At 35.8% G+C, this 18,580-nt stretch overlaps 1 protein-coding gene across 1 annotated transcript in view; it reads right to left on the minus strand.

Annotated features, from left to right (window-relative positions):
- Nucleotides 1-3,322: 3,322 nt before the first annotated feature.
- PIBF1 (progesterone immunomodulatory binding factor 1) overlaps nucleotides 3,323-18,580 on the minus strand; it is a 215,130-nt gene continuing 199,872 nt past the window's right edge. The window contains exons 16-17 of the mRNA XM_085215745.1: nucleotides 5,837-6,016; nucleotides 3,323-3,642 (exon numbers count right to left, since the gene is read on the minus strand). Of these exons, the coding sequence (XP_085071871.1) occupies nucleotides 3,586-3,642; nucleotides 5,837-6,016 (237 nt within the window). The 3' untranslated portion in view covers nucleotides 3,323-3,585. The remainder of the gene's footprint in view (nucleotides 3,643-5,836; nucleotides 6,017-18,580) is intronic.

Below are 18,580 nucleotides of genomic sequence, written 5' to 3' on the forward strand. Positions count from 1 at the left end.
GTGTACACATGGAGCAGGTTTAGATGAACTTACCAAGAGTATTATGAATTGTCATTATATGTAAACAAATTAATTTTTATAATTTCATGCTGGGAGTTTGTTACTAATTTTCTTAAAAACCAGTCAATGTCAAATTGTCATCTGAAGAACTGCTTAAATGTTGATACAATTTCACCATATAATAGCTTTTGTCAGAAGATCTGGCTGCTGCAGAACATAGAAATTTATGAAGCACAATTCATTCAGGAAGCATCTTAAATACTTAAAAAGTGTAAACATTAAGAAATAAATTAATGTCACTATCTTGTATATTTAGAAATGTTGCCATGGAGAAATTTAGGTTGGAAAGGAATTCTGAAAAATCATCATCTGGTCCAATGTAAAGGCAGGTCCAATTGTATCAGATTGCTCAGGGCTTTGCCCAGTTGATTGCTAAACCTCTCCAAGGATGAAGATGCAACCGCCTCCCTGAGCTATCTGCTTGAGTGTTTGACTGTCCTCATCGTCATAGAATCCTTAGAGTTGGAAGGGACTTTAAAGCCATTTAGTTCAGCTCCCCTGCAATGAGCAAGGACACCTACAGCTCCATCAGGATGTGCAGAGCCTTGACCAGTCTACCTTGAAAGTCTACAGAGACAGGGCATGTGCCACCTGTCTGGGCGGTCTGTTCCAGTGCCTCACCACCCTTGCTGTAAAAGACATTTTCATTATACCCAATCTAAATCTCCACTCTCTAAGTTTGAAACCATTTCCCCTTCTCCTCTCACAACAGACTCCACTAAAGAGTCTGTCCCCTTCTTTCCTGTAGCTCCCCTTTAAATACTGAAAGGCTGCTCTCAGTTTTTCCTTTTCTTCTCCAGGCTGAACAGACCCAGCTCTTTCAGTCTGTCTTCATAGGAGGAGGAGACCATTTTTCATGTAGACTGTTGAAATTTTTGGTGTTGCACTTTTTGTCAGTTTCGTCTTATTCTATTATTGTGCAGCTCTGAGGGCATACTGGCTCTCAGAGGTCCTACCATCCCATCAGGTAGTTGGAGACTGCACCAAGATCCCCGCCAAGCCCTTTAAGTCTCAATTTGTTCAGCCTCCCCATCTACAAAATGTACTCCAGCCTCAGATCTTTATGGTAAATCTCTGTGGACTCGCTTTTGTACTTCAATGCTTTGAACAAACCCCAGACTGAACATAACACTCTGGATGTGGTCTCCCATATACCAAACAGAAGGGAAGAAGCACTTCCCTTCATGTGCTAGCTATACTGTTAGTACAGCCCAGGATCCCTTGCTGCAAGGATGTATTGCTGACATGTTAAGTTTGTTGCCCACCAGGATGTTGAGGATGTTGGGATGTTTCTCCCAAGCCACCTTCCTGTCAGTCCTGGAATATGAGGTTCTTAAACCCTAGACATGGGACTTGCCTTTGAACTCTGTATGGTTCTTGTTGGGCCATTTTTCCAGCCAGTTGATGTCTGTCCAAGACCCTGCCCTGTAGAGACTACATCTCTAAATTTGGCATTGACTGTGAACTTGCTGAAGGACGCTATTTGACAGTTGGACTTTGCATTGCTGATCACCTGATTTCCTTGCGCTTGGTGTGTCAGCCAAATTTCCATACAATTCATAGTCTGTATCTTACGAATTTGTCTGAACTGGAGAATAGCGAATACTAAAGATTGCGACTAGCATCTTGCTTAGAATAGTTCTCAGGTCCAGATAACAGAATTTACCAATTATTGGGTGATAACAGACAAGCAAGACAGTCTTGAAAAGATAAATTAGGGGCAGTGAATCAGATTAAATACTTATTACAAAATTATTATCTGCATATGCGAGCTGTCTCATACAAAAACAACAATTCTATTTGCAAAAAAATACATTAGAGAAAAGTCTAGACTTCAAGAAACCAAAGCTGATCAAGCAATATCAGTGCAGATAGTCTTGTGTGTCCAAAGATCAGTGCTTTTTTTTCCATGTGAACAATTATCTTTGTCTACATGTTATGCCTCCCTCATTCACAGAATCATCATTTTAATCCCGTGGTGTGCAAATACTTGTGTTTTTACCTCACTCTCAGAATTAGCAAAAGTTGAAGCTTACCTTCAGTAGAGGAAGTATTGCTTTGTTTCAACTTCATGTTTGGAAAATAAAGAAGAAAACTGTATGTAAGAATCATAAGCTCAATATTTATATACAGTAAATAATTATTGTTCACATCCAGGTAGGAACAATGAAGCTGTTGAAGAGATACTGTCAAGGAAACAGGAATTAAGAAAAAAGAAACTTCCACTTAAATGAAATCTGAGTGAAATCAGTATGCACTTACTTAAACAGTGCCATCAACATTTATGTGATATAGAACTGTAGAGCAAATGCATCTAGCCCCGAGTATCAGAACTGATAACTGAGATATATTTCATTGCTTCATCAGAAGACCTGTAATGATTGTTTGGTAAATGAACTGATATTAATTGTCAAATTATACAAATCAGGGCTGATAAGGGAATTTTTTTTTCACTTGACATACAAAAGCAGTGTGCTCTTGTGGCCAAGAAGGCCAGTTGTACTCTGTGTGCATTAAAAGTTGTGAGTTGTGAGTTGTGGCCAGCAGGTTGAGGGAGGTGATCCTCCCCCTACTCTGCCCTGGTGAGGCCACATCTGGAGTACTGTGTCCATTCTGGGCTCCCTGGTATGAAAAAGACAGGGATCTCCTGGTGAGAGTCGAGTGTAGGGCCATGAAGATAATGATGGCCCTCCCACATGAGGAAAGGCTGAGAGACCTGGGTCTGTTCAGTCTGGAAAAGCGAAGACTGAGGGGAGAATCTGATCAATGCCTATAAACATATAAAGGGCAGATGTCAAGTGGCTGGAGCGTACTCTTTGCAACAGTGCCCAGCAACAGAACAAAGGACAATGGGCAAAAATGGGAACACAGGAAGTTCCATCTGAACATAAGGAAAAACTTCTTTTCTGTGAGGGTGGCAGAGCACTGGAAGAGGCTGCCCAGAGAAGCCGTGGAGTCTCCCTCTATGGAGATATTCAAAATCCACCTGGATGCTTTCCTGTATAACATAATGTAGGCTTTAGCAGGGGGTTAGACTAGATGATCTCCAGAGCTCCCTTTCAGCTCCTACAATTCTGTGATTTCCCTCACAGAAAATAGGGTACAGTCTGATGCTAATTCATGTATATTTTTTCAATTTCTGTGAGCTAAAATAGTTGCAAGGAATGTGACATGAAGCACAAGGTCCAAGAAAAATAATATAGAGAGCTGAAGCATGCATTCATTTGAACGCTATGAATAAGACACCATTTAACAACTCGGATTATAAATATATACAATATGATGGTGTTTATTTATCTTTTAAAATTCAAATATATGTTAGTAAGTTCATTGCATGCATTATTTCCACACATTTTATTCACATGGCAGATCTAAAAATTATTTTATACAACATAAAATAATTTCACAGATATAAAGCAACAGTTGTAAACAAAAGAGTTGTTTGCCTTTATGGAGAAAGGTGAAAATATCTTTCTTCAAAGAAAATCTCCTTAAAGGATTTTCTTAAGTATTTACTGAAAAATGCTATGGTGATGTTTTCTTCTGCAGTTTCTTGTACCACACAGGTGCCTGTGTATTTGTCTGTAACATAAAGAATGTATTAGTTGTGAGAAAGAGAAAAAGTCAGAATAAGAACATGCAATCTATGATGAATTCTTTTTCTTTCCTATGTAGCTCATAGTGTTAAATCATTTTTTTCTGCTTAAAAAAAGTAAAATAAAGGTAAGACTATGTATTCAAGGTTATTATTACTACATATCTGTATTTAAACCATCTGATTTCTAGGTTATAAAAAGCAGATAAGGTAAATGATTTGTTTTGAAATATTGAACATGAATCAAGTGTACCAGAAATAGATTTCATTCTAAATATCATTATCCAATGCTCCCATTAGAGAAGGCGATGGAACTCAGGAAAGAGATTTTGTGTGTGCCATAGACCAACAATTTGTCCAAAATAAGAGCTCTCAAAAAATTATAATCCAAAATAAAAGAATTCAGCAGTTTAACGACAATGCGGAAATAATTTTATTGGTAGAGAATTATTGGGAGCAACTTCTTGCCTTCATAATCCTTTGGGCTACTGCACATTCAAGATAGTATAGAATATTCTTGTGGCAAATTCAGAAGTTGTTTATATGAAGAAATAAAAAAAAGTGAAGGTGGAACAAGTTAAGGACTGTTCTACATTCAAGTTTCAGTATTAACTCTTGCTTTTGCTAATAATGTTTCTTGTGTCTGTTGTCTCTAAACTCATTCTAAACAGTTTGTTTTCTTCCCCCTATTTGTTCTATTCCTCCAAGACTTAATAACCAATCAGTCTTCAAATTCAGCTGGCCTTGGATCCTCATCGTGTTTAAATCTTCATCTTTCTCTCATTTTGAAGCTCTCAGTTATAAAAATAAATTTACTCTATTTGTACATGCTATTAAAATTCTCTACATTGCCCTAAATGGGCAAGACTTTTAACAGGACTATTAAATTATTTCCCCATTTAGTAGGAAATCCTGCAATCAGCTTGTTTGCATTTTTCTACTGCAAAGTTAGATGAGGAACAATTTCAACATGTCAAAGCATTTCTTTTTCTAGATTGCCACATCATTTCTATATCCCTAAGAAAGGCAGGACAGATTATACACTCAAACTCTGGAGCATCTATACAACCTAATCGTTAGCTCACAGTTTGTCTCTGTTTTGGATCACTGCACCAAAGACAAAAGTTTGGACAATATGATATAGCACTTCCAAAAGGATTACAGATGAGACAACGTATGGCATGCCTTTTACCTCTAAGCAGTCTCATAACACTGTCTAAGCAAAATATGAACCACTGAATAATCTCAGTAATTGTCCCCAAATGCCCTCATGCCATACTCAGGGGATGTAATCATTCCCTACATTGTGTATTATAAAAACATTATCTGATGTGTTGCAATTTCAATCTTACATTATTTGAGTCTCTTTCAATTTTAAGAAGATTCCACCAGAAATAAAAATACCAAAAAATAACCTTTTATAGATACATATTTGGACCAAAGCAGCAAAATATTGGGCCCAGGGAAAAAGAAAAAAACAGAGGGTTGTGTGGATTCAATCAGCCTGCCCTAGAAGAAAACAGCTGCAACCATTGTAAATACAAATTATCATTTGCTTTGTGACTCAGCATTATAATTCTCTTAAATTTATCAGCTGAGACGCACTTTAGTCAGAAGCTTCTACATCATTTTTCTGAAGCTTTCAAATACCAGAAGCACTAAATTCAGTAGGGAACCCGAAGCATTTAAATCCAAGCATTTGTTTTCTAAAGCAATAGAACAAGCTTTTGTAGTATCAGTTATCCATAGTAACAGAAGTTATAAAAATCCTGGGCATGTGCCTGTATGTATACATGTATATGCAGCAGTGTAAATACACATAAATACATTTATTTCCTCTCTGCTGCTCTTCAGTATATTTGTACACAATCATCTGATGCTCAGGGTAGACTTAAAATTGTATATTTATTCTGTGCTCATTACAATTTTGTGAACTGATACTAATATAATTGGTTTTCTTTAAAAAATCTTGTTTACTTTGAACTTTACACGCACAAACTACCAAACATGTAAATAACATCACAAACTGCAGTTTGTCTCCTCAAAATCAACCACAGCCATACAAAATTGCAAATATTATGTGGAATAAAGTATGTACCTCCTTGAAGTATGAACTACCTTTCTTTTTTTTAAAGTGTGAGGAAAAAAGTTTATGGAACTTACTGTTAGCATAGTACTTACAAATAATGTTGGCTTAGGCCTAAATACATTTTCTTCTTCATATTCTGGCAGCAGTTTTACTGAAGGGTTTAATTTGTTTTCTGCAGTCAGACTTTTTAAATTAATTTGAGATGGAAGTAAGTTTTGTTCCTTGTGTTTATCCTGTAGATTAATTAGAATCTGTTTCATTACGGCTAGTTCCTGGAAAACCATAAAAGGGCAATGCTCAGTTAATCAGTAAAATTACATTTGATTCTATTTTGTTAATAATGAATTTTTATTCACCAAATGAAAAATGTAAGTGGAATAGAAAATCCAACAAGCACCATATACTTACCGCTATTAACAAAATTACTAATTGCATATTAATAAAAGAAAGTGAAAAATGTATATACGATTTATGCAACTCAAATTTTGTACTGAATAAATGCTGTAAAAGACAACATTCATTGTGTAATAAGGAAGCCACTACCTCTTTTAAATTAAGCTTCCATTTTATTTAAAAGAAATATTTTGAGCTTGTTTTGTCAGGCAGAGGGAATTTACCAACATAATTTGTATGTGATAAATTGTACTTTCAAGTGTTGCGTCTTGCACAGAAGTCTTACTACTAGAAATATACCTGTGTCTTTATATTCAGAAAAGTCAATGCAATAACTTACAAAGACTTAGAGTAAAAATGGAATCAAGTAGAAAAGAAATTTCATGAAACATAAAAAATTCCACCATGGGAAATAAAAAGCAAAAGCATGAGGAAATACTCAGGGTTTTTTTTTTTTTTTTTTGGATATTCTAAGAATTTGTTTGGTAAACAATCTGATTAAAAATCAAAAAAACAAAAAACACGTTTTCTTACTATTTAGCTGAAAAAAAATCCATTATTCAAAAGTTACTGTAAAGTGAGAAAGGAAAACTCATGGTACTTTGTGACTTTAAATGGCTGCCTTCTTTTGTTGTCATGCATCTTCTAGTGCCTAAAGTTCTATCCCCTTACACCTAGTAGGTAATTAAGTTACAGAATTTAGAATGTTTTATCTGTCGTTCTACATTGTACATAATTCATACTTCATTACTGCAGAGCTAGGTTAACAAAGTCAGTAGAAACATCATACAAAGTATAAGACAATTTTGTATCTTTTTAAACTCTATGTTTTAGCTTTCTTACAGTGCTGCTGTTTTCAATAAACACTGCTAAAATATCAGCATTATAATTAGCATTGTATCTTATCTCTCAATCAAAGCAGAGTAATTCATATTTATAGCTGAATGACAAACATTTCCCATGCCTTACCTATTTCTTAATAATTGCCAGAAAAGTATATTGATGCACATTCTGTTTTCACTGCATTATTAAATTAAGTAGTCAAAAGAAAAGCCTTACGAAACATTCTTGCCATCTAGCTTCTTTCTGTTCATTTCTGCCTTAACACAAGTATTTGTACCAAAAGTCAAAAGAATAGCATCTTTAAACTGCCCCAGTCTCATTCAGTTACATGAATGGGTGTTACACTCCACAGACCAGCTTTATTGAGTGTACAAATTGTTCTTGTATCTCAGTCATTTAATATTAACTATTTGCATAATTCAGCCATGTGTAGTGGCATGTTAAAACAGCATGACTGCAGAGCAGCTGTTTAAAAGGACTGCATAGTTGATGCCAACATGTTTTTCAAAGTTGTAAACTCTGCAAAGATGTTGCCAAAGTGACACATAGACAGAATTTCTTGATGAAAATAACTCAAGCAAGTATATAGCAAATATATAGCAAACGTACACCATCATAGGAGATTAAATGGTACATAAACAATGTTTTGACATTAACAAGTGCTGTTCCTATAGTTAAACTTGGCTATTCTGTAGACCAAATATCTGCACGTTTGATCAAGGCAAAACTCCCCAAACTGTCAAGTAGATTTATTTCAGAAACAGAACTGAAACATGGACACGTAAGGTCAAATTCTCTCATGTCCAGATCCTCTCAGCACTCTAAGGTCTTCTCTGCTTGCAGAGTCTGTCCTTTACTTGACAGCCCTGCCTGTTTTCAGACTTGGAATAGACTCTGGAGTCAACTCTGATATGAGCTTCCACTGTGATAGGTAAATTCTCAAATGTGAAAATATGGGAAGGAATAACAGGGAATTGAGATGGCAAATTAGTCCACAATGTATAAATCAATTTGGCATCATAGCCAAGTTTAATACAAGAATGAAGCCTTAATATTTGTTCTAAAATCACAATAGAGAAAAAATCTTAACAGATGTGCCAAAGTACTACAGGAAACACTGAATACAACAGAATCAATAGTATGTATATTGCTTAACATGAAATTTCACATATTTACCAGAGGCTGTAGTTTTCTACCCAGGAAATACTGAAAACAAATTTCTGTCTTGAACTGCAGTAGGTTTTCAAGACCAGACTGGATGGGGCCCGAGGCAGCCTGATCTAATACTTGATTTAGCAGCTGGCAACCCTGCCCATGGGCAGGGGGTTGGAAGTCAATGATCCTCGAGGTCCCTTTCAACCCAAGCCATTCTATGATTTCTAAAGATTTCTCTGCTCCCTAACACAACGTTAATTCCTAGTTTTGCTTTTGAATTCTAAACAGAGTCAGTAGCAATACCTGGCACTGTCAGCAAGCTACCACGATCCAACTATTTTCTAAGCCTAAAAGCTGGCAAGTTGGTCTAAAAAGCTAGTAAGGCAAAAGAAGCTCAGGACATTGTGCACAGCAGAAATCTGTGAACTTATTCCACTGTGAAGAGTCTTGGGGAAAAAAAAGAAAAGTGCGGGAGAGTAGGTATAGGGTTCAGAATGGACAGGAACAACCTTTTGTGTAGAATGACATGCATTAGTTTCAGGATATGGGAAGATGTATGGGAAGGTGTGAGGAGAATTGGATGGATACAATTCTACCGTGTCAAGTCCCTGTTTTTATGTCATATCAATCCTGTGGGATCTGATCAATGTCTATAAATATCTATGGTGTGGGAGGCAAAGAGACAAGGCCAGACTCTTAAGTGATACATGGCAATAGGACAAGGGGAAATGGCCACAAACTGAAGCATAGGAAGTTCCGCACAATTTAAGAACTTCTTCATGGTAAGGGTGAAGGAGCACTGGAACAGGCTGCTCAGAGATACTGTAGAGTCTCCTTCTCTGGAGACATTCAAGACCTGCCTGGACACCTACCTGTGCAACCTACTGTTGGGAGCCTGTTTTGGCAGGAGGGTTGGACTTGATGATCTCTGGAGGTCTGTTCCAGCCCCCACAGTTCTGTGAATCAATGCAAATCCTTTTGTCTATGTTATTCACTTTGATTCTTCCATGCACTGGAGAAACCACGTCACTTAAGCCCTGTATGTCCCAAGCCGTCTGTAGAGATACCTGCCCCTTGCTTCTGCAGCTACTAAGAAAGCCATGCTATAGACCTTACGGAATGTCATTGTCTGAGGACTTTGGCTTTTGAGGGCCATACAGCCCTTCTTGGGAGGAGTACGAGTACTGGAAGCTGGGAGTGGATTCACCCAGCTCCTCTCTGTACCTGGCTACACAGCTTTTATCTCACTTGCATCCACTCTTCACCTCAGGAATATTATGTGGGGATGTGTGGCAGCACAGACAGATGGAAAACAATGCAATTAGCACAAAAAGGTGGGTTAAGATCAAATAAGGAAAAAAAAATTAAGTATGCAACTGGCACAAAAACACTGCTTATACACAGTGAGTGTCACCCACACAGATAATTATCAGCCCCAGACTGTACTATTAAATATTTTGAAAGTCTGTCCATAGAAATCTAATGAATTCTTGTCTAAGGATTCTAACCTGCTCTGGCTACCAGCACAAATGCCGAAAACACAAAGCAGTGACCTGTTTGACACATGGGATTTAGCTCAAGCTTATAAATTTACATGTCTAAACTTAAGTACCTACACATGAAGTAGGAATCTGATTTTCCATTACAGATGATGTAGCTTGGAAAGTGAGTCAACCAATTCAGAAGTAGACACCTATTGGCATGACAGCTGAATCGTGTTGCAACAACACTAACATATTGACTAGGTTGCTAGCGATGAGGCTACTATGAAGCAAAGGAAAGAATGCTCACCATAGACACCTCCTGTAAATACCTACATTAAGGTGTCATAAGCTGAATCCATTTCTCACCTTACTTTCTTCACTTTTCTTATCCTTCTGCTTCACCTAAAACATCTTTCATCCTAAGTAGCCAGTGTACAATTATAACAGCTAACATCCTATATTCTGCTTGATTATGCACATTTAACAAAGATAATTTGAGCTATAAAATAGTATTTGAAACTTTTGCCATATATGACCAATATATAACTGCAATTCAAAATAAGTGATTAGAATGAATGGACTGAGAACAAGGGGAGGGACAAAGGAGGGAACCAAGCAAAGGTAAAATATATTGTGTTGTGAGAATAACAAAACATCTGCGCATTTCCATTTATTCTTTGCACTGTTATGTCCAAGAACTTTAACTAAAACTTGCAAAAGGAATTTTGTGTGCCAATACACAAATAATTTTTTTTTTTTTTTTTAATTAAGAAAGGATTTATTTAGTTAGAGACAAAGGATAGGCACCAACATTTTCCTTGTTGTTCTTCAATTAAAGTATATTCTGTTTGGAAATTTTTTCTTAATCGTACCTTGTTAATTATTAAGTTGAATGCTATCAGTGCTATTGTTGTGAAATTCTTACAGTCTGTAAAAGTGTTATATCAAAACCACCAACCTTTTAAACAGTGTTAAAAGGAACAAAACCAAGGAAATGTCAATCATTTTTAAAAGGTAAAGGAGAAAAGGCAAAATAGTTAGACGCTGTCAGCATACTCCTATTTCAGTAGAATTTGAGACTCCAATAATAATGTTTGATCTTAACGCAGGTGAAAGGAAATTATATTTTATTTAAATTTGTTTTTGCCTGTTGATAAGGATAATTGAACTAGAAATTACAGGAATGGAGACTGAAGATCAGTTTGGGATAAAATGGATTGTTTCAACTAAATCAACCAGCAGTGTAATTAGAAGATGGAGATGAACAAACAGAAAAATAAAAGGGCAGCAGTTTAAAATACAAATGCATTTATAGTTATGAATTCTCTAAACAGCTCTATTAACGTTGTTTTTATTGTCCTTGATACATGCTCAAACATATATGTACCAGAAAAGTCCCTTACATTTCCTAACTGAGTACTATAGAAAGATAATGTTGAATGTTATAAACATACTTTAATTATATAATCATAAAAAATAAAAGGAATCTCCTGATACTGAAAATTACTGAGACATATGGAATGCTGTTTTATTGAGTAAATAATTGAAGAAATGAGTAAAAAAAATTGTCTACATTGGGCACAATAAGTACTTATCAAAAAGTAATTCCATTTTTTTTCAGCGGACTGTCAAAAAGTGAGAGGATTTTTCTTCTTACTCTTTCATGTAATGATAATAAAAGAAAGAAAGAATCTTCTCGGTGCATTCAACAGATCGTAAAGGCCCTTAACGTTATATATGTGTGTAATTATAATAAATTAAACATATAAAATGGATTTATATAAGCACTTAAAGTAAATTTAGATACCATGCTCTGGAAGCAGATGCAAAATAACAGCATTAAGAAAAAGCAACTCACTTACAGGAATCAATTACATAAATATCAGTTCTCATGTTATGCACCCATGTCTTGCACCTCCAAACACTCCATACAATAACCTTGAAAAGAAACTTCACACAGACCAAATGGAATGGTTGAAAATATTCAATAGAGAGAGACAGGTAACTTTCTGGACTAAAGTTAACTAATTCTGGTAGTAAACAAAGTTTTTAAATTGCATTAACTCCATCACAGAATCAGCCAGTAGGTGTCAGATCCATTAGTCTCCCTTCCCATAATGTAAAGCCCATGATTGCAGCATTCAGATAAATATCTTCTAAAGCAAAAGTGACCCTAACAACAGCACCAACATTTACCTGAACCTTTACCATGACAAACCATATTCTACTTTTAATTTTACACAGAATTTATGATTACAAACTTCACCTCGGATTAGAACTCTATTTTGAATCAGAAAATTTCTATTGTGGAAGCTGAACAATGTGTTCTTTGTGCTAGAAAATGTATCAGATTCTGGCTGAACCACCAAATTCTGATGACTGACTAGAGTCCCCAAAGAAGAAAACAGCATAAATTCCCAGTAAAAGAAACAAAACACAGAAGAGGCACTAAATGCTATGAACCTTAAACATGAAAACCCATTTCACTGACAAAAACAGAAAAATCAGCTGAAAGAAAGGCAAAAAAAGATGTTTGCCTTTCTCAGAAACGCTAATCAAAACCTAAAATCTCTTGGAATTTGTGAGTCAAGTACTAAAACAATGGTTTTAGATATGTCATTTCCCACCCTCCTCAACCTTTAAGACTTGAGTAAAGCATATACGTTTACCAGCAACTTTGGAAAGCATGTATTCCTCATTTCAACTGCCATATGGTTCCCATGTGGCTAAACATAACTGAAAATAAAAATATATATCCAGCCTGGAGAAACTTGTGAGATTATAGCAGTGTCTTTACGTTTAAGAACAGCTGAGTGTGCAGACCTCCTTGCGTGGAAGGAGACCAGATTAAAAACTGCCTCACAACAGTCTTAGTACATTACCTCTTGAATCGGTGATCGGACTCTTCTCAGTGCGGGAGCCAAATAGTAGGCTTGAGTTCAGCTGCCTGCTGACTATACTGGCTATACTTTAAAATAACAACAACAAAACCTACTATAATAGAACATGCAAGTGAGAGGTGACAGCTGTGATGGAATGAAAAATATGTTTGTGTTAAATCAATGCAATCTTTCTTCATATGCATGCACTCTCCAGCTTAGGCATTTATTGTAGTCTTCAAACAAGAAGTCACAGGGAAAAGCAGAGTTCAGAAAATGAGGTTATGGATATGTTGAAGATTACTGGTTTGAGAAACCTAAAACAGCACTTACAAATACTAAGTCCATTTGTCAGTGCTTTGTAAAAAGTGCATTTCTGAATAGATTTCTCAGTTCCCCAAGAATTAAAAGCTCACGCTCAGATTCCAAATGTTCTTGGGAGGCCTGAGAAAAATAATTTCTCTTGAGAGAAAGTGCTCTAAATCTGGAAACGGGTAGGGCAGGATGGTTTGGAACAAACTGGCTTCACAGCTGTCTGCCTCAGAGCGCTCAGTGGGTCACTTTGATGGTCAAATAAGGTGACTAAAATACTAAGGATATTGTCCTGTATGAAGTCTATGCATTTTCTTACTCAGATCCTTCTTAAATTCTTACTGTGACTTTCTGTGGAAGTAAGTTCTATGTTAAAAGCAAAGTCGTATCATCTAACAGTTGATGCCAAGATGGGAGGGATCCCTCTGAGAATTCTGGTTGTAATTTTGCTTTGAATGATGTGACCAGATTGTTAGGTGGACTTCCTCACACTGAACTTCAGACAACTTCCGTAATAACATTTATACCTAGGCAAACTGACTTGTTTGACTCCTCTCTGTACCTGTTGGTGAGATTCATAACTAACACTTCATTTAGATGAGGATATGGTAAATCACACCATAGTAGTGCTTGTTTTTCTTTTCTGACTGCAAATCAGAAAAACAAGATTCAACTCTTCTACTGTGTTACCTGACTTCATAAAAACATCTCAGATTATCTTTATACTGATAATACTCTCTAATATCACCAGAGACCTGTTAAAATGGAGGTAAACATTCTAGTCCTGATTGCTGGCACAGAATATCCAGTCACTGACTTATTTCTGAAGAACAGACTACAAGACTTTGAAAAATAACCCTAGTTCCGCCTATCTACATTTGCTATGGCTTGCATACAGCACTTTGTGAAGAAAAAGCTTTAGCATGATACTCCTAATTCTGGAGTGTGCCCAGATAAAGGAGTCATTTATGTGTCGCTATCCAGGAACGAGACTTTCCAGCAAAAGTAGTATCTAGAATGGCTCCTCTTCAGAATACTGACAATTCACATTAGGAACTGTTTTAGAACTCTTCTTCATTGACTTTATTTTTGCCAAAACGCTAGAGACGCTAAAAAATTGTCCTTATTTATAACCTGGAAATAATTCCAAGTGCAATTCAGAAAGTGGATAAACCACCAATTCTGCTAGCACAGAATTACTTATGTTAGAGATTAATGATGAAAAGTATGAAATAGGAGAAAGACATTGCAGAAGCTCCATTTTATGTATCAGAGAACAAAATGAAGCAAATGGTAAGTCCTACAGTCTAGGATTTGATTGCAGATAGACAGGATGCAGTGGCATGAACAATGCAAATTCAGCTTCAACAGTGGAACACTTTGGGTATCAGGAATAGAATCTACATTCACGTCAGATCTCAAAGAAGATTTTAATAACTATCTATGAAATATAAAAAAGTATCACTAATGTTTGACGAAGTTGCATCCTCTGATGCTTCTGCACTGGAAATATCGGAAGTCAGCAAGAATTCTTGTATGAGATCTGAACATATGGTCATATAAGACACATGGATACAAACTGTAAAGCTGGAAACTGGAAGACACTATGAAATGTTCTGATCAAACAAATGAACCTGATAACAGGGTGATGGAAAGATGCCAGACCATATGCAGGATGTTGATAGCTTCTCTGCACTACACTTAATTAGGGAGTTCTCTATATCCAAGTGCATATAAAGCCTTAAAGTGAATTTACAGATCTGTGATAGATCTACAGACTACTTCTAGATGTATAAAGTAAATGCATTTAGAACAGCAGCAACATAAAATGGCAAGGTCACTACAGAGACAAATTCTATCCTTCTGCCTATTTCAGCTGCATATTCTCAACAGTTAAATCTAATTTCATATGAAAAATACAAAATAATTTGTCTCATGATTCAGAATTTGCATGTTAAAATTTGAGAACTTTTTTCCACTTTTTCTATTAAAGGTAAAAAATATATTTATAATTATGATGAAGACTAAACTCCCAACTATTTTTTAATCTGAGCTATTGTGACATGTAGTCAAATTCAAGTTTAGTAAAAAGTAAGTTCCACATAAAAAGATGCTAAAAAATGCTAGCATGTTTAAACAGCCTTACATGCAATTATGAAGAATTTCCTGTATTTTCCAAGAGGACAAGCATACTACTACAGTTTGATTTTCCTTGTCTTTGGTATTTCTTACAAAGTACTAAAATTCAATTTCCATTTGGTAGCATTCAAATGCTACCATAGAGTGACCCAAATTGAAAAAAAAATAAAATGCTAGATAAACAGCAAAACGTGACTGGAATATCCATAACCAACACTGATTTGCTGATTAGTAAACACTAGTTAGTATACAGATCCTTACTGTATACAACTGCAAATGTAAAGATAATTCTTTAAAGAGTATCTATAAAAGCTAGTAAGATACTCTGAATAATATAGTTCCAACAAAAGATCAATTGTACCCAACTGTTAAATCCTTCCTCTTCCTGAATTCAGTATTTGGAATTCAAGTTTTATTAAAGTTTGACAACAACAAAATAGATAACAAAAATGAAGAATACTGCTCAGGAACATTTTTTTGTCCTTTGTACAGTATGAGCTAGAAACTTCTCTACACTCATTTAGCACTGTAAATGTCACTTTGTTTCTCCAAGTTTTAAGCTGAGAATAGCTCCAGGGCATACTTGTGATGCAGAAATGGCCCTGTAATCTACTTAGAATACACGCAGAACATTAATAGAAACTAGAATCTTGGAACACAAACGTAGCATAAGAAAAATGATAATTACTCTGTGGCTTAACATTTAAAAAGAGAGCTAAGCATTGTACATCAGCATTTTTTTAATATAAAACAAGTTGCAGCACATAGATGAGCAGGAAGTCATTCACTTTTGAAACACAAATAATTTTGACATTACCCTGTACAATCTTTCAAACAAAAAAGAGAGGGAAAAAGCAGAGCTAGAGATTGTTTGAAGGCACCTGTTACCAATCACTTATTTTCAGTCGTATCTCCCCAACCCCTGCAGATAGCCCTTCCTTTCCCTCTTGCCTACAAAGAAGTTTTCTTCTTTCATCCAGTAAGCTTCCATCCCCGATTAAACACGTAGTGCCCTCCTCCTTATGACTCCAAAGCCTTTTGTGAGCCTCTGAATTTCACTCTATCTCTCTTTTTGCAGATGGCAGCTGTTGCTACTCTCCAGGTTCCTACAACCAATGCATTGACCTCCTGTCCCATGTTACTTCTAGTCAACCTTCTTCATCATAACTTAATTATAGCTAAGGATAGTCTTAGCCATTCTTTAAAGTATGACTAATAACGAAGTGCTGAAAACTCATCTGGAATCCTCAAGGTCATTGCTGAAATGGAATGAAATGGTGCAAGTAGCCAATTTAGCAGTGAGGGACACTCCTTAAGGAGAATATGAAAGGAAGAAAGACAAATATGAGAATTTAAAAGTAACTGATCAAAGTAAGGTAAAGACATTTCACTTCTCCTCTAAAAGGAAAAGAAAAAAAACATGCATATGTTCTTTTACGAGTAAAATAATGGGATAACTATTGAGAAGCGATAGGGCTTAGTGCAAGATACTGGTATAAGATGGAATGTGCCAGCACAGAGACTATTAGATTCTCAGATTCTAGAAATATTAACATTTCAGAACAATATTACAATTCCAAATGTTTCTGATAATCCATCTAATGATGCTTAAATTCCAATATTCATCAAAATTTATAAAAATCCTTGGGAGCCATAGCCTTTTTATTTATAGAAGCACTCTGAAAAAAACAATTAGAATCATTAACAAACTATGCATATTCTAATAGGACTAATTAGTAGCTGTTCCTCCTGCCTGATCATGTGGACTCCCTCCAATCTCATGCACACAGTGGAAAATACATTAGGCAAACATTCATTAAAAAAGCAAAAATATGACAGTTTTTCCACATTTTGAGGATAATGAAATAACTATTTTCTGTTCTTAATTTTATCTTACTCTTTCATTTGTTCTGCCTTTTTTCTCTGCTCTCATGCATTACCTATGCAATGGCTGCCTTGAGTTTCTCAGCTTGCATTCAACTAACTCCCTTTTTGCTTCAACAAAACAAGCTACATTTTTAATCCCGTTCATGTAAGAGCTTCAGCCTGCTATGGTTTTTCTTCTCTCTGTTTTTTTGGCTAATGAAGAAATGTCTTTTTAAAGCAAGAGTGTTTTCTTCTTTTGTTTTGTTTTGAAGAACTTGCTGAAAATAAAGACAAAAGACAATAATAAAGTTAATAACAAAGACAACTACAAAAATGGCTGAGGACAGCATGACCCAATCTCTTTGGATACGGCAATGTTAATGTGACATAACATTAAACAGAACAGCACCTAGTCTAAGCTGGAGCACTGTACCCTGACAAACTATAGTGGGTAAGTATTACCTTGCTCCCTTTTTCTGTTGTGGATGACTTTAAGTATTGTTAGGAAAGGTTCATTGCTATTCAACAATCTGCTCCCCTCAAAAGGAAGGATGGATGAAACTGCATCACATTTGCTTCCTTTGTTTCGGTGGAGTTTCTGCTGGGATGGTTCCCAGCAGGTTTTGCATCCTCAAGCATGTGGTATGTTATTAATTCATATTTAAACGTCACATGTTTTTGGAAGATTTGAATTAAAACAAAAGAAATGTCTCAGTGTTAAGGTAACATAACCATCATGCGGGCCTAGAAGAGACTACTGCGTACAGAGCTAATCTAGTCTGCAGGATAGCTGTCATATGCAGTATGAAACCAATATGGTTGTGGAACAGGGGTCCACACATGTGACTTCTGGAATAAAGACTCAAATGAAGAACCACTATTCCAAAGTGCACATGTAGTTTATAGGTGCATGCATATTGATGAGGATAACTATAAATGTATCCATTCCACACTTCAAATTTTGAAAAACAAAGTTAGTTTTAATTTTTAAGAAGCTTACAGGACTTTGGAAAGTGGCCTTTTTCAGGAGACGTGAATTAAAAAATCAATGTGATTGTAAATTCTCAAAACAATACACAAAGTGAAAATGTAATTTGCTTGGGAAATTACTTCCAAATTGCAATCAATTCACATATAAGAAGATTACTTAGAAGAAAAAAAGAGGTAATTCGCATCTAGTAAGGAAAAACAAACACTGAGGAGATTTTCTTTTCAAGCCTTTAATCAGAAGAATGTAAGGAAAAAAGAATGACTGATTAAGATACTGCATTAGCAAACATGGATTCGTGGCTTAACCTCTGCCACAAACTCCATGAAGTTTTGGCAAACCACCATTTTTTTCACTGTGGTTGCTGCTTCTACCAGACAGAGCTAATACTTTCCTGCTCCATGTTGCGAGGACAGTATTTGTAAGGTCTTCAGTTATTGTGATGAAGGCCAGATCAGTTACAAAACAGGATTATTTTTATGTATTGTTAAGAGACAAGGGCAATGTTGAAAAGGGGAAGTGTTACATGGCAGAGAAAAGCATTATGCTTATTCATAAATGGCGAGTCCTGAATTTGATTTGGAAAGCTTATGATCAGCTAACAGGTATACAAATGCAACATAATAGCCATTCAGACAAAGAACATTTTAACATAGGTAGATTAATTCAGCAAGAATAGCTCAATAAGAATTTTTTACTAATTCAGGCAGATGTAGCCCTCAATTCAATTAGAGTGATACAATAATCTACTGACATAAACTAGACTGATTTAAGTAA

The sequence above is a fragment of the Meleagris gallopavo genome, chromosome 1, assembly GCF_905368555.1.
Source record: "Meleagris gallopavo chromosome 1, MGAL_WU_HG_1.1, whole genome shotgun sequence".
NCBI classification, from domain to species: domain Eukaryota; kingdom Metazoa; phylum Chordata; class Aves; order Galliformes; family Phasianidae; genus Meleagris; species Meleagris gallopavo.